At 38.9% G+C, this 22,681-nt stretch overlaps 1 protein-coding gene across 1 annotated transcript in view; it reads left to right on the top strand.

The window, feature by feature from the left end:
• Positions 1-1,366: 1,366 nt before the first annotated feature.
• Positions 1,367-22,681, top strand: part of VWDE (von Willebrand factor D and EGF domains) — a 40,024-nt gene continuing 18,709 nt past the window's right edge. Inside the window, exons 1-12 of the mRNA XM_074898020.1 lie at positions 1,367-1,467; positions 6,382-6,566; positions 9,384-9,615; positions 11,631-11,696; positions 12,365-12,624; positions 14,125-14,214; positions 15,596-15,737; positions 16,415-16,629; positions 16,950-17,023; positions 18,841-19,114; positions 20,522-20,730; positions 21,182-22,146. Of these exons, the coding sequence (XP_074754121.1) occupies positions 1,380-1,467; positions 6,382-6,566; positions 9,384-9,615; positions 11,631-11,696; positions 12,365-12,624; positions 14,125-14,214; positions 15,596-15,737; positions 16,415-16,629; positions 16,950-17,023; positions 18,841-19,114; positions 20,522-20,730; positions 21,182-22,146 (2,800 nt within the window). The 5' untranslated portion in view covers positions 1,367-1,379. The remainder of the gene's footprint in view (positions 1,468-6,381; positions 6,567-9,383; positions 9,616-11,630; positions 11,697-12,364; positions 12,625-14,124; positions 14,215-15,595; positions 15,738-16,414; positions 16,630-16,949; positions 17,024-18,840; positions 19,115-20,521; positions 20,731-21,181; positions 22,147-22,681) is intronic.

Raw genomic sequence — 22,681 nt, 5'->3', positions numbered from 1 at the left:
ATAGCTAGCAGGGGGTAAAGAAGTAGCTCAATGTTTAAATTTTGTCAAAGCTTCTCACGTCTCTCTTTCTAGGTCCTTAATTTGTAACTTGGTTTGTACAATTCTTCTTTCTTTCCTTTTGTCTTCTTTATAAACATGCATTTTGGGAAAAAATAAAATGCAAACTAATTATGGATATATGTAGATTTTCAGGATAAAAGTTGATCATACCTGGTAACAAATAACCCAGATAGTTGACTGAACAATTAAAAAAATACTTGCTGCTCTTATGGAGCTGGGCTGCTTGCAATGATGAGGCTCAGAGGGCGTGAGCAAAAGAGGACCGAGGTTACCGACACAACGCTGCTGTGTCTCTGCCTCAACTCCAAGGCCTGATCCCTCCTTCTGCAGGGAAACCTGCTCTGGAAAGAGCCACCCAGGTCAGTACCTCCTGGAAGTAGTCTTTGCTGAACATTTTACCCTTGCATATGTTCTGTGGACAGCAGTATGCTGTGTTTTAGCATCAGCAACGTTTATTTTCTTAATTTAGGTCTACTTATCCTACAGAGAATGTGAAACGTTTCTGGGGACCGCTGTACACCTTTGGTGTGCACAAAGTAGTTCAGTGCCTGCACACCCTCAGGCGTAGAAAGAAAAAATACCAGCACTGCCAAATCTTAAACGCTGAGATTCGTTCTCCGCTAGTCACTTCTAAAGAGGAGCATCTCCCAGCAAGCCTTACAACTTGGGTGCTTGAAGCTGTTAAATATTTGCTAAACTCATTCTGCATTAATGGCATCAAACACAGCAGGTTGTAATTATTACTACAGCAGAAGTATAAATTACTCTTGGTGACCTAAGGAAGGAAATGCCCAAAGGATTCACAGCAAACAATTTGAAACCGGCTTTTTTTCAGCATTTTACTTCAGATTAGAAAGTAAATACAACCAGGCGTCACAGGGCAGTAGGACAGTTGCTCATTCACGAGGCCGACCGGCTTTGGGTCTGTCTGGGATACAGAAAATCATCTTCACAAAAGCCCCCGACAGCAGTCGCTGAGTGCTTCGTTTATTTCCTCGCTGAAAACTTGCGCCCGGGAGCCCCGGGCAGGGGACGCCCAGGCTCACCCGGCCACGCGGCGCAGACACCGCGCACCCCCCTCCCCTTCCCCGGCGACCCCCGTCGGGGCCGGGCCGGGGGCCGGGGCCCGCCAGGGAGGCGGGCGGAGGGCTGGGCCCCGCCGAGCACCCCCCGAGGGAGGGGCTGCACTGGGCCGCGGGCTGGGCGCTCGGAGCCGCCAGAAGAGCGCGGACTCGCCGCCCGGCCCGGGAGCAGCGCGACGGAGCCCGCCGGCCGCGGGGCCAGCGGGGCGGCACAGCGGAGCGGAGCGGAGCGGGGCCATGGCGGGGGCCGCCCCCACCTCCCGCCGCCTCTGGCTCTGCGCGGCCGTGCTGGGGTGTCTGGCGGCGGCGAGGCCGCCCCGGCGAGGTAAGCGGCGCCGCGCCGGGCAGCGGGGCCGGGCGGGCGGCGGCATCGCCGGCAGCAGGTGGACGGGAGGGTGCTGCGGCGAGCGAGGGCGGCGCCGGCCCTCGGCCCCGCCGGGTGTGAGGTGGGCCCTGGCCGGGAGCCTTCCCCGGGCCGGTCCTGGGGAGCGGCTCCGGTCAGGTCCTTCCCCCCGGCCCGCACGCCGCTTGTTTTCCAGCCGGGTGGCGGCAGGGAACCAGTTTCGCGGGGAGAGGTTAAACGCTGTGAAGCGTCTGAACGGGAGTTGTCACTGGCCCGGGGCACCTGAGGGAGAACCCGCCAAGTGGAAGTCAAAGGCCAGGAATGTCGGTTCTGCCGCTCTCCCTTCCTCGCCCTTTTTTCCCTGCGTGCATTGGCACCTGTGCAAGAGGCTGTGCAAAACCTCTGCAAAAACCGCGTCTGTAGTGTCTCAGATTTCTGGGCGAAAATCCGCATGAAGAGTAGATACAGTAGTGGATCATATCGAGAACCACGAGAAGATATCCTATTAGCATATACTTTACATTTTTTGATGGTTATGCAACTGTTTTTTACCTTTACAAAGCACCCCTTAGGGTGCGGACGTGAGTGGTTGAAAAGTGTTTTAACACCCATTCCAATAAGGTTACTTATAAAGATGTATTAACGCGTGTGTGTTGATTCTGTTTTCTTCATTGTTCCGTGGATAGGAATGTTCATATTCCCGTCCCGTTGCATTGTGATACTGTCATTGCTATGACCTGTGTGATCGTGTTCTGTTTATATGTCTCATACAAGCAGATGGTATCTTTTAGGTAAATAGTTACAGTCATTTTTATATTTTGCTTTGAAAGTATTTCCCTAAATAATTATGTCAGGATATCTTCTTCCAAAAAGTGAACTTTTTTCTATTTTAGTGTTTTGGAAGAGTTTAAATCCACATGTACATGTGAGGATTAAATGTAGTTCTGGTTCTAATTTCTGCTTTGGGATGTTGATATGCTGCATCCTTTGCAGTCAGTAGATGCAAGAAAAAGCACATTCAGGATCAGAGTGGGCACTTGTGAAGGGCACTATTTGCTTATCTGTACTCATTTGCCAGACCCTGGCCTGTGGACAGCAGGAGATAGAAACTGATAAGCTATTCATACCCAGAGAACTGAGTTGCCAGTCCTGCTGTTCTGCCCTTGCCTGCCTGTAATCCACAAGTGGATCCTTTTCCTGTCTCTGCTCTGGTTTGCACCCAGCAGTCCTCAGTCCCTGACTGCTCCATAATGCTGGAAATGTTACGAGCAGGTGGAAAATCATCAGCCCCTCTCTGCACAAGGATTGGAACAGAGATGTGAACAGGGAATTGAACAGTCCTGCCTTTGTGCAACTTGTTTTCCACCCGAATGCCTCAGAGGCTGTCACCAGGAGTCACTTAAATACCTCTTTGTGGAAAATTAGCTCCTGTGTTGATTTCAAGAACCTCTTTGACTTTTGGTTAACATGTGGTGGTCAGAGTACCTATTACCTGGCCCGGTTTGTGGCAGTCATGGTACAAACCCCAAAGTATCTCTCCCAAAAGGCTCAGCACAGTGCTATCCTTGTGTTTAAGATGTTGCAAAAGTTGAATTCTTTTCCATCTTAGGGGTCACATTTCTCGGGATCAAGTCGGTCTGGGATGGATCCAGGCAAAATTCACTGCATTAATCCTGAAGACAGTCAGGAAAAAGCAAGTACAGAATCAATTTGTTCCTGGCACGCAGAGACCTTGCTTAAAGAACAGTAGAGAGCCATACACAGTTTATAGGGTGTTTGTGGAAAGAGGCACAGAATATAATAAGTAAACTCAAATTTTAGGGAAACAGCTTCATATTTTCCCAAGACAGGTTGCTTTTCAGCAGATAGTATGTAGTATCTGGACCTCCAAACAAAATGGGAGAGTTTGTCTTCCTAAAAGTAAGTCTCTCCTCATAATGGAGACATGTCTCCACTAGGTAAACCAATGGACAGAGGAGACTGAATTTCATGGTCTTAATCCTCATTTGTGTGTTTTATAATTAGACTTTCATTATTCTAAGGCAAATATTTAAAATTAAAGTTGCTAAATCACTAATGCATTTAAAAGTCTAAAAAGAAATAATTAAAAAGAATAATTCCATATATATGGAAAGATTTTGGTGAAGAATAATCATGCCTAAATGGTAAATTCTGTTAAAACTAACACGGGTTTTCCATTTTGTGTCAGAACATGTCAGAATTTTTTGTGATTGTGGATGAAGTGAAGTCAACAGTAGCACGTACATCTTCCCATACTTTAATGTTCCTTCCATACTAGGCAGAGCTGTTAGGTCAGCTTGCCCTGTAGGTAATCTTCCTTGGCACTTCCAAGTTATCAGACCCTGTTTTCAGTTCCTTATTATTTTGTCAGACTCGACTCATTGGGCTGAAAATTGCTGGGTGTTAGACACAGACAAAGCTTTTCTGGGGCATTACGGCAAAGTTGGTATTCATCGTTCTGAGAAGGAAATTTGAAAAAATGCTTATACCAAAATTATTTTTTTATCCGTCCTGAATAAGGAAATCATGATTTCAGTGGAAAATTTAGCCAACTCTCAAATGCCTATGATTTGAGCAGATGTGGTCTGCAGGGGTAACTTTTTCACAGAGAACACAATATTAATTTCTTGTGTATGTGTCTATAAATACGATACTTCTATTTGTTTCTGCTGTTGCTAGAGTTAGGCAGCACTTCAGTTACACTCAGATGTGTAATAAAATATTTGGTATTATTGTTGATGGCAGTTATTTTCAGTTGTTTCGCAGAATGGGTGAGGAAAAGTAACAAACAAAAAAAAAGAATCAACCAGTGTTACACGACATGAGATTTCCAAGCAATAAATATGGAAATATTAGCATACTTCTAAAAAGGAGGAAAGAATACACGAAGAGCTGTGTGACATTTTAAAGTGATGTGCATAATAATAAGAAATGTATAATTTGATCTTTATTAGGATTTATAACCCTATTACAAGTGAGTACAGTCAGCTGTTTTAAAGATCTATGAAACGATGATCTAATTAAACTGTGGAGGAAAAGAAAATAAAGACTTGTCTCATGTCTAGCTTGATTTATTAATGGAAAAGGTAACAGATATTAATCGTTTCGATTCAGTTACAGGAAAGAAAACTAATGAGGGTTCTGTATGAAAGGGAGAATTCCAATAAAAAATAGAAGTCAGGAAGAAACTTTCACCATGGTTCGTAAACTGCCTGTGCTGTAGCTTGCTTGGAAAACATTTCAATAACACACATGACTGACCTGTGATTCTTCAAGGGTTTTTCTTCAAATTGCAATGAAGGATAAATTCTCAGTGAGGTCAACTTGTATGGACACCAATAGCCTAAAGGCTACTACAAGCAACTTAGAAGCACAGTGGTGGCACAGTCAATCACACTGGCTTCCATCTGCCCTTAGAGGACAGAAGATAAAGCTACGTTACCTGCCTGGGTAGCCTAAAGCCATACCAGATTAAATATTTAGTCTTTGAAAGACTATAGGATTCTCATACTGTGCTTGAAAGAGATGAAGCTTGTTCTTTCACTGGAGCATCTTCTCCATCTAAAGGAGGGGAATTACCTAATTTTGAAACTGTTTTATAATTGTGGTTATCTGGACAATGACATGAGAAATGTGGAAGATAGTGCGTTACTGCATGATTTGAACCAAAATGTGTTTGCCAGCACTGACACAATTACACCATGCAAAATATGGGACAAATACAAAGAAACCTGGGAGCAAAAACTGAACATCAGAGTGTTAATATTAAAAATGTAAGATTATACAGCTTTGCTTACAGATGCATTTTTTTAATTCGTTAGTAGCATAGTAGAGGCAAGAAGTAAGATTAACTGTGTGATTCAGTATAATCTGAAATTCCATTCACAACCAGCATCAGTTGGTATCCATTTTTAAAAGCAAGGTAAACAGATAGGTTTATTTTAAATGTTAATTTTTTATAGACATTCTCTTACTTTATTTTCCCTTACTTTCACTTCCCAAGCACATTCCTGAGCAAGAATGGCCATTTAGTACATTGCATGCAAATACGCCCTCAGCCAGAACTTTTATTGTTACTGTCTTTAAGAGGAGTCAACTCAGCTGCTGGATCAGACTCAGAAATTCTGGCATTCTGCTTTATTTCTGAATGAGTCTGCATTAAAAAAAAAAAATGTTGCAAAGACTTCTTCAGATTCCCATTTTTCATTTTAGCTATCAGAAATTTTGAGATTTTTCCTGAGGCCACAAGGTCACTTAAATGTCCAAAAAGTTTGTCAGTATTTACTTTAGTAAAATTTAGCATGTCCGTCATGCAGATTGACTTAAAATATGTAACTAAGTATCTACTCATTTCCATACATACTTTTGCTGTGATCTGCAACTACCTCTCACCTGTTTGAGAGAATTCTTCATTTTGTGCATAGGAACCCTGTAAAGTGGTAGCCTATTTACAAAACACTTTTGGATAATCCTTACTCCTCTTGAGGTAAGATTTTGATCTTCTCGTATATCTGATACCCCATTTATTCAGGTTGTTAGGTTTCATAAATATCAGTGAAACTAGAAAGTCAAAATCCAGAGAGAAAATAAAAACGTAGTCCTTTTATATCTAGGGTAAATGCCTAATGTGGTTATTAATTTGCATTTATTGTCCACTTAAGGAAGGTAAAGTTGCCACATGATGAATTTATTAAGTTTTAGAGTGTTAATTACCTATTTGTTGTTGTTACTAAGACTTCAATATGTTTTTCAGTAAAAGTAGCTTCACATCTTACTGTGATATATCCTTATTTTCTTGTTAAAAATACTTGACATCTTCTCTGACATACTTGTTAGGCATTCAGTCTTGATACACAAAATACTCTTGCTCCACAGTTCTTGAATGCTCTCCTGGTGGACATCAGATTCTGCAGAGCCCTTACCGAAGCGTTGATTTTGATTCATCCCACCTCCAGCAATCAGCTATTCAGGATTTAATATGTGACCATTCCTTAACACCAGGATGGTATCGCTTTATGATCTTTGATAAGCATGCTGAGATGCCGACCAAGTGCGTGGAGGTATTGTTACAACTCATTTGATTGTGAGAAATATGTATTTTTTTCTTAAGAATTTGTCAGTAGTATAGGTATAAAAAAAGAATACAGTTATGGAGACTGATGTGGAGGAGTAAAGAGTACCTATTACCTCTGAATACTCAAATACTTTAAAATGTGTTAACTGGTCAACTGAGTCTTAAGCATTGAAAATTTTACACTGAATGGGCAGTAGCAGAGGATGATAAATTACATCCTTTTTGGAGCGCTCAAAACCCATCATTTGTAGTCACTGCTGAAGAAGGTTTTCTTTGTGGCAGAGTAGCAGGGATGTGTTGTAAAGCTGCGACTGTGTAATGGTCGGTCTGTTAGGAAGGCCGTGTGAAAGGGGTGTAAAGACTTGCAGCCACATGAATCCAGTAATTGTGGAGCTTTTAAAGGGATCATTTTAGAGAGAAGAGATTACCCCTAAAATGTCTTGAGCTAACTGCAGATTAGTTGCCTTGTCATCTGGAAGTCCCCTAAGACTCAAGAATTACTTTGAATATATAATACTTTAGACTTGTAATGATTTATTTTGGCATGTGCCCACATGTCTGTAATTGTTATATTCTAAGGCAATATATCTTTGTAGTTTCCTATTTTAAAGCATTTCCTTGTTTAAAAAAAAAAAGTAATTAGAATATTTTACCATGATTTTTTAAATTAATTGAATTGCCTGGTCACAGTCTCTTAAGAAAAAAAAAAAAAAAAAGGAAAGAAAAGCCTAACAATGAAACACTTTTAAAGGAATACCAAACAGTTAAAACATAGTAATAAAATGAAAATGAGTTTATAGCATCCCCTCTTATTTATTTTTTAGTAAATCTTTGCAGCCGTATAAAGCCACTGAAGTACCTTTAATGTGCAGGTGACTCAAGGACTCGGAGGGTTGCATTGAAGAGGGTACTGTTACCTGGCTTTTGTACTGCAAAAAGATAGCAAAAAGTATGATTTTTGAAGGACTTGCTTTCAGTTAGATTTAATACAAGCAAATTAATTAACTAGTTATATTTTCTCAAAATGGGTACTTTTGTGCAAACAACCAGCATGATAAACCAAGGGGAAAAAAAAGTGTTTTTTAGAACAGAGGTTAGACTAGCAAGATGACTCAGGTCATTTTTAGAAATCTGACCAAAGTTCTCAGTGCTTAGTAGATACTTGCTAAAAATAGGCTACCATCCTAATACAGAGGAGTCCAGATAATTACAGTTGGAAAGAGATTGATTCAAAACTTACTCAGCAAATGAAATTTATGCATTGACATCTGCTTCTTTGCATCAGTTGACAAAAACAAGACATTTATTTTGAAATATCAAAGTCAAAACATTAAAACCAAACTGAGATGGATGTCTTGTTTGGGAAGTTTCCTCCTTTCTTTCCCTTTAGGAGAACTTTTATTATAGCTATATTTAATCCTTGTCAAAGGTTCAGACTCTGTTAAACAATCCGTCCCATTTCTGTCTACTTCTCATTAATTCTGTCTGTCTGATGGATTGATGGTGGGCTCAGATATTCTAGATTAAGAAAGAAATGTGTGCTTTTGAGATGGGTAATTGGTCAATTAGTCTGCACTAGTCTTTAGACCAAGAGGTCTAAAGACAGGATAATCTAAGACCTTGTTTCACTACCAGGTCAAAGAAAGGAATACTTGAGGTGATGTATAAAGGAGAAGAGATTCTTAAAATACCACAATTTCAGATTTATAGTTTTCATGTAAATATTTTCCAATTACTGGTTTTAACACACTGTGTCCTTCTAGGTGTTTCTCTTCAGTTTGCGTTCTGTAGCCCATGAAAAACAGGAGGTGATCTTTAACTCATTCTGATAACCCATGGACCAGATTCCTTCTTTGTCTCCTTTTCTCAGGGTTCATTTTTCTGTACTCCACTGGTAAACTTTGCTGTCTGCTAAATCAGACTTACACTTCCATTACCATGATTGGCACTACTGTGGTGACCTGCATGACAGCTTCCTTAACCTGAAGACCTCATGTATCCACAGTGGTGAGGGATCAAGGAGACTTCCACATCATACTTCTGATTCCCTGAGGAGGAGCACTGAACAAGGCTTTTGTTACTGAGAGAGGGTCCAACAGCCCTCCTAAATCACCCCTTGAATCATTATCTGAACCACAGACCTTGTGAAGCCCACTGCTTTGTAGACACTAAAGCATTTAGGGTTGCTACAAAGTCACTGTGGTTGTTGTATATCTATTTCTAAATAAACAAATAAAGAAATAGAACAGGCTTGTCAGGTGTCTTGCTAGACTGCAAGTCAATAACTTTGCATCAGTTGGCCACATCTCTTAGAAGAAATCCAGGAGGTTAGCTAAGTGTTTCCTTGGCAAAGAGCAGATAAAATGTGTCAGCTTTAGCATCTTTCGTTGATATTCAGTGTATGTGTGTTCTACCCTGTATTTGCTGTGCTTTGATAGCATTCACGTAGTCATTTACTGTAGGTTAACAGGTACAGGGTAACTCACTAAGCCGTAACACAACTGTTAGGTTTTGAGGGCAAAACACTCAGGTGTGGCTCCCAGTTAAGTTCTTCAGGCACTAAATTATATCCTGTCTTTAGAAACACAAATTCATTAGACTCAAAGAAGGATGTAAGTCTCTTTTGTGTATATTTATATTCAACCTTGAGGAGGAAAGTAAGCAAACCTTCAGTTATACTGTCTAAACTTTGCTGAAAGCTCATGCAGGAAACTAATTGAATACATATGTACCTCTCATTGAAGCACGGCAACAGTTTGATATAGCATTAACCATTTTCTGGTGATTTTCTCTGGTGCTGAAGGTGAATCACTGTGGTACTCAAGCCCCGGTCTGGTTGTCTTTGAGGGAGTCAGAATCCATGCCTCGACCTGGTGAGATCAAACAGTTAACAGCTTGTGCTACATGGCAGTTTTTCTTCAGCACTTCAAAAGACTGCTGTCTTTTCCGAATCCCTGTCAGTGTGAGGAACTGTGGAGATTTCTTTGTTTACTTACTGCAGCCCACCCAAGGATGCATGGGGTATTGTGCAGAAGGTGAGAAAATGCATGCTCTAACTCAACTAAGTGTGTGTGTTTATAAGTAAGTGTGTTTCTCTGATATTTGGCTAAGCAAAAATGTTTGGAAAAAGTTACACATGATAAAATTTCTTGCAATCCTTACTTTTAATATTGAGACGATAGAAAAATGATTTGGTATGGTAATGTGGGTTCACACCACCCCTTTTAAACTTGCATTTAACACTCAAGTATTGTTCAGAGTCCATAAACTTAAGAATTTAAATTTTCCCTATAATGAGGTAGACATATAAGACACACCTGTAAGTAAAAATTGAGAGTACCTACAGTGGCACTCATACTGTGCAAGTCCTCATTACTGAATATGCACAGAATTACATGTCAGAGTAAATCTTGCTTAAGAACTTGATCAAACTGTATTTATATCAATTATTGTTTAGTGTCATTAGGAATATTTTTCTTGGCATCTTTCTGGAGAGTATACACGTTGTTGCAAGAAGAAAATTCAACACAGAAATGCTCTGCTGATACAAACTTTATCAGTACTATGAGAAAGAACTGTAGTCCTTTGGCAGTGTGTCACATTGTCTTTGACCCTTGTGCTGCAAAAGCGTATTGGTGCTCACAGCTCAAAACTTCAGTATTTCATTATTCGTGCCAGATGTTTTATATAACTTAAGGAAGGCATGGTTAAATCCTTACAGTTATAAATATTGTGAAATAGTGACGAATTAGTGTAGTAGGAAATTTTTATTAGCTCATATAACACTGTTGTGAAAATACTAGCAATATTTTTATGCGTCATATACTGTATTGCTCTAAGTCATGTTCTCTATTACTGATGGCTTTCAAAAGTTTAATAGCAAAACTATAAGTGGGTTTTCTGCTGCTTTATTGGTCCATCGTTATACCTTTAGGTCCAATTGTTAAGGCATTCTCCAGGGGTTTATTGTCAGAAGAAAAATGCCAGAAATGGGACATTTCAGCATGCATGAAGCAATGAAGAACTCCTGCACTATAGGACTTTACATTTACTTTGGATGATGGCTCTATGAAGAGGAAGGAGGATATAAAAACCATAGGCAGCGAGCTAGTAAATTTTTACTGCCTCAAAACAAAGTAGGCAAAAAACATAACTCTGGTTTGGCTCTGTTGAATACTGTAAATCTGAAACACATTTTGATTTTAAAAGCCCTCGTTTAAGATGATGTTTTCATCCAAAGCGCAGTGTACTCTTGTGCAGCTTTTTGTATCTAGGTTACCATGTGTGCTGTGTTTTCTCTTTAACACTTGATACCTGTAAACAGTTGATGCAGATTTTCAAAGAGTCTATCCTCTACATGCTGAGAAATTCAAATGTTGCATCACTGAAGCATGCAACATGAAAATCTGCTCTTCCTTCTTTATGATGAATGGGGTTTCAGTGTTGCTGCTGCTCTTTTGACTTAGTTTGAGTGGAGTGACTAATCTCTTTCTACTGTTACAAATGCACTGGTATTTTCATGTTTAATCAAAGTTCCACTTTTTAAAAATAACATTCAAAACACCAAAAAAATAGCAGTTCACAACCACTTTTTTTTAGGCCCCTGCAGGAGAGATGATTTTTCTTCAAAGCAGGTCTACACTGAACTTGGCTGTCCAGTGTTACAGTTAATGAATAAACATTCAGATGTAGATTTAGGGAAGAAATATATGTTCAAGAGAACAGTATAATTCCTTTTTACTCACTAAAATCATCCATAAGTATTGGCTGAGTACATCCGCAGTAAAAGGTGTAGAGGTGGTAGAATGTTCATATGCTTCCTCCTAGCTGTTGCCAATCCACTTGTGATTTCCAACGCAAGGCTTTGTACCAACTGCTACCATAATTGTATATGGATCAGATGACAAGATTTCTTCTGTTCTGTTAATTAACACTTCAGTTAGTGTCTTGTGATATTTGGTGTATTTTTAACATTGGGCCATAATCTATAAGAGCATTGGTATACGTACTCTCTATGTGTGTGAATATACAATTTAATAAAAATTTATAGTTGTTTCAGATAGAAAACCACAGACCTGTGATCCTACGGGAATGGAAATTCAAGGCATCTGTGGTAGTGAGTATTTTGCTTTGGTTTTCAAGATTTTCTGTCCATCTGTGACCCAGTAATGTCAACATTTAGTCATATTCTGCCTTGAATGAAATCATGTTCATGTTATCAACAGTATTGCTGAGTCTGTTGCAAAATGAGCAGTTTGAAGTTAATTTCAAACCTTGGATTACAGAAGTATTTTCTCTGCATAATGATCAGAATAAATACCAAAATGTTAAAAAGTTATTTTAATAATGTCAGTTTACAGATTACTTTGATTCTTTGGGTGTCAAATATAAGATGAATCTACAAATCATACTGTTGCTTTTTCTGTTCCTTTTTTCATAGATTTTTTTTTTTCTTCTTTTGTCTTTTCATAAGTGAAAAAACATTTTTCTGTCAGGCAAATTTAATGTTGCTCTCTTCTGTCTTGTAAAATAAGTAATTGTATTTTATTCACTTGGTTTTGGGTTTATTCCCCCCTCTTCAGCATCTTCAAAGGCTGACAGAATTTTTTCTCCTTTTAATAATTAACAAAAAAAATTACACATTTTCTCTGATTCTCTAAGCACTTATGTAGTACTTCTACATATGAAAAAAGGTAAATATTATTAGTGTATTAATTGGCAAAATGTACATCAATGTAATTTCATCTGATACTGGTTTTGCACAGAATTCTTCTGTTTGACTAGGTAACCTGCTTCCTTCGTCATCTCCATCTGTGTCACCACCACTACCAGCCATTCCTGAAGTTGTAGCAGAGTTGATCAAAAGCAGAATTTACCTAAGGTGTACCTTTGGCGTTCCTTTTACAAACAGCTCAGTCGGATTCATTGTAACTTGGTCAAGACTTTCTCCTGAAGGTATCAAAGAAGAGCTGAAACGTGAAACAGCAGTTCATACATTTGCACTTCTAGAACTAGATGGGATAAACGTCAGACTTGGAGACAGAGTATGTTAAAACATAATTATAATGTCTTTGTATTCTTGTAAATATGGCTTGGTGAAAACTAACAGTTGTTAGAGACAGAGTTCCATCACCTTGCTATATAATTTTTCTTGGCAGAAGCATACTGTGTGTAGTTGTTGTTGTTGGTGCCCATAGGAATGTGGAAATACCACAGTATATCTCAGTAATTGTCACTGTTGTTAAGGTTTTGATACTCTCTGTCTCAGTACAGTATAGCGTGCCTCCAGGAGACAGATGTTTATTCAAGTTGCATCATCTTCACCCTCTACTGTGGTTTGGTATGATACTGTAAATTAAGAGGATATTTGGATGTAAATGCATCTAAGTGAGAGGCTGTAAGAGCCAGAGGTTGTGAGAATCTGTGTTGTTAATTCGTTAGATAGATTTCTTTTCTCTGAATCAGTAATGAGCTGATGCTTGATGGTTTTCTCTCTAGGACTGGGTTTAAATGTTTTAATCTCTATCATCAAAAGCAATGAGAGTACCTGCATTATTTTCCGTGGTAGCAGATTCAAGACCTAGGCTCTCATGGTAACTCTGAAAAGCTTTAAGCATTTGAAAAATCAGTAAGTTTTCTACTTGTATATACCAAAACACAGGTTTTTTTTTTCCTGGCCAAATTAAAAACCAAAAAAAGCACATGGTTGGTGTGCATGTGTGTTCAAGCAAAAGCCAGGCTGCTTTAGTGGCTCAATAGCAGTTGCTAATCCTCAGAAATCCTTTGGGGACTTTGTGAATAGTTGCCTAACAGTGTTAGCCCAGTGACAGTCAAAAGGAAAGGCACAGTCATAAACTACCTGCTGCTGCTGCTATAAATCCTTGGCTTTTCTCAGGGTCTGAAGTACTGCATGTGTGGCCAATACATCTCAAAAGAGATACAGCAAGATAAACAAGGTAAAAATACAAAACCAAAGCAAAACTACAGTGTCTAGTAGCATGGGACTGGTTCAGTGGAGGGATATCACAGTAAATTCCATCTTGAAAAAGATTATCCAGGCCCATAACACCAGGAAAAAAGTATGGTAAGAAGAGGAGGAGGGGATGGTTGTTTTGCAGAATCTAAAATCTAATGGGCACTCAACAAAATTAAAAGGCAAAAAATGTGAAACAGACAAGAAGTAGTAAATAGCATGTAATAAAGTATAGACTGCATTTCCACAAGATGTCATGGGATGCAGAAATGCTCCAGAAGGGATTTGTTAAATCAGTGGAGACTTAGGTGCTTGTTAAACGTGACGGTTTGTATGCGGCCTTTAATTCAAGAAGTCTCTGCCCTGCTGGTGGGTGCCACAGAAAGGTCTTAGGATGCCCGATCTGTTTCTTTGTTTTTCTGAAGCAGCATCACTGGCAAGTGATGATTTCTGGTACAAACAGAAGACTGGGGGTGATGAATCCATCAAATTGACCCATGATGGCTGGATTATCTTCATGTGACCACTTTGTACCAAAAATGTCTTCTGTTATGCTGGTTTTGCCCTACAGGTCTACTGTAGCAGTTCTGCTTTTTTCACGGAGAAGCCAGATATACAAAGCTCTTTTGTTGAAAGCAAAGAATTTTTTGCTGGCATTAAGGTAATTTTGAAAGAAAATAATGTTTTACTTTATCGTCGTAGGAATCTTTCTGAGTATTTGTCCAGCAGTCAGTCCTCTGTCTAGAAGAGCCTCAAAATGTATTAACTTTGAATTAATGGAGCGTGTTATTGGCTGTAGTTAAATTTTTCAAATTGGCTGCACTTAAATTTTTCAAAAAGCAGAAGAGCCAAAGTTGTTTCTGTGCTCCCTGTGTACTCAAGGTGCAGGAAGGCTGAATCAGCAACTCACATGCATGGTGAAAGCCTTGATTTCTGGGAGTTGGAGTCAACTCTGATGCTGTGTTTGTCAACTAGGAGGTCCACGGCTCAGGCCTGAGCCCTGGCACACCATTGTCCATTAACTACGTTTAACTGCTGCTGCCTTTCCCAGCATGATTTTGGCCAGTGCCTGCAGACTCTTCCAGCACATGGCTTGCAGGATAGCCTAAGCCAGGGCCTCTTTCCAGCTGACCATGGGGATAAGGGAAGGGTGAGGCCAGCCTGGTCTGGGCTTAAGAGAGGGAAACTGGGACATGAGCTGTGGTGTGCCACTTGGCCAGCGGCCAAGCTCCAAATTCATTTTAATTCCTACTGTGGATGTAGCTGTAGGTACCCATTTGCTGGCAAGGAATGGGACCTCAATTCCACAAAGACATACTGCATGTCATTACATCCTGGGAATAGTCCTGTTGACTTAAGGATTTGCCCTTCATAAAGTTAAGCCTGAGTTTATGTTTCTGCAGGATCAGGGCCCAGATTAATGTCTTGTAAGTGCAAGTCTGTAGTACACACTGCAAAGTGTGAACACATTATTTTTGTTTTGCTGTGAGGCTGCATTCAGGATTTCACCCAATGTACAATGGTCAGGTGTAGCCCTCTGTTACTGATCTCTAGTTGCTTTTTTGATTATGCATCTATAGTGAGCTGTGTTATAAGTTTACTGAGAGAATCCCAGGAGAAATACGGTGCTTGCAGATTCTTCCGGGACATTGTTGCCTGTAGGTAGCTTTCCCCTCCCTTCCCCCAGACAGTACCCCAAACTGTTTGTATTTTAGCTTCCACAAGTTACCCAGAAAATACATTTTTGTGGTGCTAATGTGGTGTGCTAATTCATTAACTTTCTAGCTAGCCTTTACTCTTGCCTTTTCCTTATGCTTGCTCCTTGTTCCCACCTCTTCAAGACTCTTGCTGCTGTGTCCTCATCTTCTCCTCAGTATGCTGCTGCTCTTCAGACCATCTAAATAAGCCTGATCAGGTGGAGCAGGCTGCACACCATGCCATTCCATCTCTAGTTTTTTATACTGTACTCCTAGTGGGTTAGTAAGCAGTGCCAAAGTTTACTCACAAAGCTTGCATTTTAAGTACAGTTTCTTCTGTGCTAGATACATCCAGAAACATATGATATATCAGAAGATGGGAAGGAATACAGACTGGCAATAGAAAGTAGCATTCCTGTTCCTTGTCCTGAGTTTAGCCAGCTTGAAAGTGACTGCAAAATCTCACTAACATTAAATACTGATGAAGGTAAGTCTTATCCTGATTTTTGTTGCATTTTGTATCTTTAATGTGTTTTTCTAAATATTCCCACTGGGCTTTTTCAGAGAAGCTGTTACATTGTCAAATACTTTCTAAATGTTAAAATAAAATATTCACAGGCTGTACACACTGCTGCTGAAAGTGTGGAAGAATGTGTCCACAATACATTACTTGTGGAAGTTAGCAGATGTTTTTTGGCAGCTATTGATATTGGAGCCATATTCTTTAACTTGTGTAGACAGAATACTGTAATACTTAAGAAGTTTATAGTTCATCTTGTTGACCTCTTGTGTTGCAAGTATTGTATATGCAGTCATGAAGTCTTCATTCTTTACCATTATTACCATTTTCTGTTAGTACTTTCTCAAGCACAAATCCTGTGAACCCCAGGAAGAGCCTTGCCTATGCAGACAACCATTTTTAAGTCACGTTAGTGAGCCTATCATGATTTCTGTTTGTCTATCAAACTGAAAAATTCAAAACCATTTTCTTGGGTTTGTGTATGCAGCTGTAGAGAGGAGGTTTTGCATGAGCAAACCCAAGAAAAATGCATAATTACTTTATGAAAATGTTTGTAAATAGATTAGTATCTATATTAACAGTAGTATACAAAATATGAATTATAGAGAGGAAAAATCACTAATTATGTGTTTTCATTAAAACAGGTAAAGAGCAGTTAGGTTTAAACTTGGCTCTTTCTTCTTGTCATGTGGATCTTCTCCAGAAACCCTGCAATAATGGAATCTGTAGTCAAGCTGTAATTTATTTCACTGCTGTGACAGACTTTATGCGGGATGGAGACAGAATTACCAGAATCGCAATTGAACCTATATCCAGCAAGAATTTCCTGTGGAATGGCTATGTTCCAGAAAGCACGCAGGTTAAAGTCTTCATGTTAAGCTCTATAAACTGGCCAGAAATGTGGCTGATGTTAATAAAGCTTCTAGTTCAGCTGTGACTTGCTGACTCACACCAAGATTTCTAAATGGTCGATTTTCCATGGTTTTCTTTTCATTGAAATGCTGTCTTTTCATTTGATTTTTTTTAAAAAATATTTTAATATTGATATAACTAGTCAGATTGATTACAAGTATAATCTAATATATTTATTAGAATGTAAACCAGTATTATAAATAATGTGCCTGAGTTTGTTTATTTCCTAATCTGACATGGCTTACTATGTGCTTCTTTGTTTTGAAGATTACAGTAAAGGATCTACCCACTGCCTACTGCTACTCATTTACTGACCCTCATATAATTACGTTTGATGGAAGGTAATAATTGGATTGTTGCTCTTAATTTTAAGTGTGTTGAGATTTTTGGGGGGTTGACTGATTGATTCGTTTAAAGTCTGTGCTGGTGATACAAGTTAGCTGTTGTTTTCCACAACTTGCACTCTGTATTTTACATTCTTTTTTGGACAATAAGCATAAACGTGCTTTAGTTAGTAAAAACTTGACATTCATGATGATGATTGTAATATTTGTATTTCTAAGTCCAAGTTTTGGGGTTGAGGCAAAAGAGTGAAGCAGTTGACTATTTTCCTTTTTAGAGGAGTATGCCAAGAGAGGAGTGGTTGCTGTACAGTCTTGACTATTAAAAATATAAATGTTACTCAGTATGAACATTGATAAAATGATTGATTAGGCAAAACTGTTTTAATGCAAAGGTGTTTTCAATCTGCAGTATAGTTTCCCTGTTTCTGGGTGTCAGTATCTGAATTCTTGTAAGGATCAATTTGCTAGAAGCTATCTGCTGTCTGTGTGACATTGTGGTGAGTTCATTAATGGCATTGAAAGTGACTTATTTACTGCTGCCACTTGCACATCACTGATCTTTTTTCTGAAGTAAAGACAGCTCCCTTGGCCACAGATGGCATGTTTTTTGGTATGCTTCTGTCTTTCAAAGTGTTTCTCATTCATGGAAGGTGTCAGAACAAACACAGCTTCCACACCTGGGACTTTTATATTCTCTGCTCAGCAGAAGCGCAATTGGCAGGGTGAGAAGAAAAGGGTATGTTGCCTCCAAATAAGGATGTTCAGCCCACAACCTCACTCTTCTTGTGAACTTGATGACAGAAGGGAAATGACAAATAATAATTGCTTCTCTGATAGCACTGTAACTAGTAATAATAATAATAAAATCACTGGGGTTATCCTGATATTGCAGTTCCTCCTTCAGTGGAGATTATAGGGAAGGCTTCACTGGGCATTTTAACCATTGATGCATTTTGATGAAGCTTTCTTGTGAAACAGTGATTTACTGTGATAAGATTTGGCTGGAAGCATGATGCTGCAGGGAAGGAACTTCTTAGGGATAAAGTCTGTTGCTACTTTATTTTACAAAGTGAGGAAACAGAAAAGGAACTGTCCATACTGAATCATGGGTAATCCTGTGTAGTCCCACTAGGGTAGCCATCTGCAGTTTGTCTGCTAGCCCATTATACACAAAGCAAATACACCATTCTGCAACTAACTGTCAAATGCCATTTATAGACAAGAGACTATTAAACTTACAGCAGAAGTTTTGGGTTTTTTCTTTCTTCTTTCTTCTTTTTTTTTTTTTTTTTTTCTCACCACTGAATCATTAAATTGGCTATTTTAACCTTGCTTCAGGGAGCAGATGGCTAATCCTAAGGACATGTACATTGCTCTGCATCTTATTGCTCTTGCTGCATAGGTGTACTGCTGTAGAAACACAAAGGTTGAGAAATACCCTCCAGTTCTGTGTTAAACACTGTTAAAAAAAAAAATACATATCAAAGAATGGCAGTGCCTTCATCTTTATTTCCATTCACAACCATTGTCTACATGTACTCTGCTCATGATCCTTCTTTTATTCATTGTTTTTCTGCTGTAAAACAGGTTTAACTTTTTTGATTTAGAGCTGCACAAAGAAAAGGTGTTTGTTCAGAACAAAGCTGTGTGATGGTTTGTGAGCTGTACTGTTTGGTTTTTCTGATGCAGGAAAATGAGTTGTGGTATTAAAGTTCACCAAATATTAGAAATCTGTTTTAAGATAAAGTTGCTGATGTGGAGATACAGTTATTTTATAACCCAAGTGATATCACACACTGTTCTTTTGATTCCAGACTCTATGACAATTTTAAAACAGGAACATTTGTTCTCTATAAGAGTACATCTCGAGATTTTGAAGTTCATGTTCGCCAGTGGGACTGTGGAAGTCTTCACTACCCAGCGTCCTGTAACTGTGGCTTTGTTGCCAAAGAAGGAAGCGATATAATTTCATTTGACATGTGCGGTGGTCAGCTACATGAGTCACAGCCACACTTATCTGTAATAAATAGAGACATAACAGGAAGCAATGTCAGAATCACTGAATCCTACCTAGGAAGAAAAGTAACAGTAAGTAGTAAATAATTGCTTGCAGACGTAATGATTATCTCAGCAATTATTTTTACTAATTCACACCAACTTCAGGACTAAAAACACATTTTATTTTTTGCAGTTGAGCAATAGCATAATGTTTATTTCACAATTGTAGTCCTTTGGCAGGTTTTTTGCTTGTAAGTGAAGGACGTTGTCCTCAAAAACAAGGATGTGTCAACATGCCTACCTTTCTGGAACCATGTTGTCAATCACAGTATACAACCCTTGTGAGGAAGGTACAGTTTTCAGATTCAATATGCACTTATTTAGCAGCCTTGATGTTCCAAAACGAGATCTCTGTGTGCTCTGTTTTGTTCATGCTAGTGTCATATAGGAACTCTGTGCATGTAGATAGTTAATATGCCAAATGTTGTTCACAGAATTAGAAGTGTAGATGGTTTCTCTAGAGAACATGGCCCTCGGATAAAACATTCACATTTGCTTTTATAATTTCCTGTAGCTTCTCTTTCGTAGATGGAATTACTGTAGGACTCCACTGAACTTCAACTGAAGTAGAATGTAAAAATGAAGCCCTTAACTGCTCTTTAATCACTCTGTTGGTCTGAAAAAGCAAGCCATAAAACCAGATAATAACCTTTCAACTTGGGTTTGCCTATTAGTATAAGACTATTTTAAATATTTAACTTTTATCTGAAGCACTTCATCTGAAGACCTCAAATCTGAAATATGAGGATGATATTAGGCAACAGAGAAATTGAAAGACTACCAAGGAACCAGAAAAATTAAGTGACTTGCTCAGATTTGTACATCAAGTTAATAATAGAAACAGCATTTAAACTTGCAGTGGATTTTGTTCTGGAAACTTCTAGTATTTCTTTCAAGAGATTATAAAGTTGCCTAAAACTAAATACTAAATATTTGAGACTATTCTGAGCTATCTAGAACATTTAGAATGATCTTTGCAGGTAGAAATATATTAAGCTACTAACAGAGAATCATGTAGCTGACAAAATAAAGTGGAGAAAAGTGGTGCCAAAGAGTCTATTCATATTACCAGAATCATCCCTTTCCTCATTGCTAGCATGTGAAGAATGAGCAGCTCAGCTGATCTTTGATTCTCTGTGGTTTTGCAGTCACTGACCTTCCCCAGTATACCTGCTAATGATGGATGAAGTTTATGGACCTATAGTGCACCATCTAGCTGCCTGCTAAGGTTGAGATGCGTAGGGTTTTTATTTATGGGGCTTCATGAGAAGAAGAAATAATGAAATTTGTCTGATCCAGCATAGTTAAAGCAAGAATATAATGGGTGTCTTTATATGCCTGGCCTTTTCCAGTGTTCCTTGCCAACAAACATACCTGGTTTTATTAGGTAAAATAAAAAACATGTTTCTCATGATGATATTGTCAATCTCTTTTTAGGTTTTGTTTTCTTCTGGAGCTTTCGTTCGTGCTGATGTGAGTGAATGGGGAATGAGCATAACACTTAGGGCACCCAGTTCAGATTACAGACATACAGTGGGACTTTGTGGCACCTTTGATGGAAGTGCAGAGAACGACTATCACACTGCAAGTGGGGTGGAAATCCCAAACCATGCTAATGTTCCTTTTTCTTTTATTAAGGAATGGAGGTAACAAAATACTTGTTTCAATCAAATGTCATCATTTTTGGTTCAGTCTTTCCTTCACACTCTTAAATACTTGTCAAAATAATAAATAATCTTAGTAAGTTTTTAAGTTACTGTTAGAATGATATCATTACATTCCATAATGAATTTTAGAGAAAATTGAAACTGAAGTGCCAAATTAGTATTTAAGTAGTATGATGTAAGATTAGTTTGAGTAGGTTTTGAACAGAGTATCAAGCTATACAGAAAATATCCACTTCTTGTCAACTCTTCTATTATAAATTACTCTTGTGGTTTTGTGATTTAACTGGTCTTTAAATATAGCTGTATGCTGCAGATTCTGTGATCTATGCTGTAGAAATAGGAAAGAACAAAAAGCAAAACAAGTGTTAATGCTTTACTAAAACAATGAAAACGGTTCAGATATAGTTTCATCTCTTTCCTTCTTCTCTAGAATTTCACCAGGAGATAGCTTGTTTGACAAGACACCTGCTTCTTTAGCATCTTCTAGAAAAACAGTCTTCTGTGACTGCACACTTGAAGATGCTGGATTATATAGATCAGTGAATAAACTAGAGACACTTTATCAGCCAGAACTTCCTCTGTCTTGTAAAGAAAGTGAAAATGGTAGATTTCTCTCTTTGATACCAGGGCTGGATGTCACCGCTGAGTATCTTGGTCCTGTTGATCTTGTCAGAGGCCTAAAGAAACGTTCCTCTGCACATGAAATGGATTTATCTATGCTTCTTCAGAGGGAGGCTAATCAAACTAAGCTTCACAAATCACTGGTAAACCCAGATGTGTCTGCAGCCTCAATGGGAAATACTGGTGTAGAAAGAGAACGACCTTCAAGCTCACACATTAAAAGAAATTCTGACCGTTACAGTCAATCTGTTACAAGCAGGGGGAAGCGTCAAAATTATTATGAATATCATCCAGTATTTCTATTCCAGAGTCTTAGCCAAACAGACTTAGAAGGATATAGTTATTTTTTCCCAGAGGACCATGCCACTGACACAGATGAAAAGTTTCTTCCTTCTTGGCCCACACCTTCTGGACTCACTGAGTCCAGCGCTTTGTTACTATGCCAGCAGGCAATAGCTAATTCCAGTATAGGAAGATCTTGTGATGGCCTTCTTGGCCAGCGAATAGAGGATGCCATCAATATGTGCGTCAAAGATCTGCTTCTGAAAGATGACCTCAGTTGGGCAGAAGCTTCCTTAGCTCTTCTAGAGAATGAATGTGAGAAAAGAGTTTTAGAAGAAATAAATTACAACCGACAGGAACTTGAAGGGTCTGTTGAGAGCCTACTTACTGTGTTAAAGTGTCCCAGTCTCTGCAGTGGTAACGGAGAATGTACAGAATGGGGCTGTGCATGTTTTCAAGGCTACAGCTCATATGATTGCAGCATACTGTCTGGTAAGTGGGGGGAAAAAAATTATTTAAGTAAATCTAATGTTCTCAGTGTTTGTGCAACATACATTTGTTTTGCTGCCTTTCTCTTCTGCTTTTGTACACTGACAAGGGTTCCCTGCAGTGGCCCTGTTTGTTATTCAGCAATTTAGTTCCAGTTTAATACAGCCATAATTGTTTTCTATGCAGCCTGCTTGTTCCCAGAGGGCAAAACATGGGCTTAGTTTCTGGTACATCAAATTTAAAAAATTTACCACTAGTGAGTTTGCAATCCAGAGTATTGCCTCAAGAGATTAGCAGTGTTTCCACACACTTCTGGAACATCTGCCATATCCATCCATTCCCTAATTTTTTATAGTCTATGTGATCTTATTTATTAACTGTAAATGTGATGGGTTTGGTGATGTTCTATGTTTGTTAGCTAACTGATGTGTTGGGAGCAGAATGGATGGTGAAGAAAAAAAGAGGTACAGCAAATAATGCTGGGCAGGGTTGTGGTTTTTCAGTAAATAAGTCATTAACTAAAATTCAGTTAAGCAGA

Source organism: Athene noctua, chromosome 2 (assembly GCF_965140245.1).
Source record: "Athene noctua chromosome 2, bAthNoc1.hap1.1, whole genome shotgun sequence".
In the NCBI taxonomy this organism is placed as follows: domain Eukaryota; kingdom Metazoa; phylum Chordata; class Aves; order Strigiformes; family Strigidae; genus Athene; species Athene noctua.
Note: the sequence above shows the minus strand (reverse complement) of the source record. Positions and strands in the feature narration are given on the sequence as shown.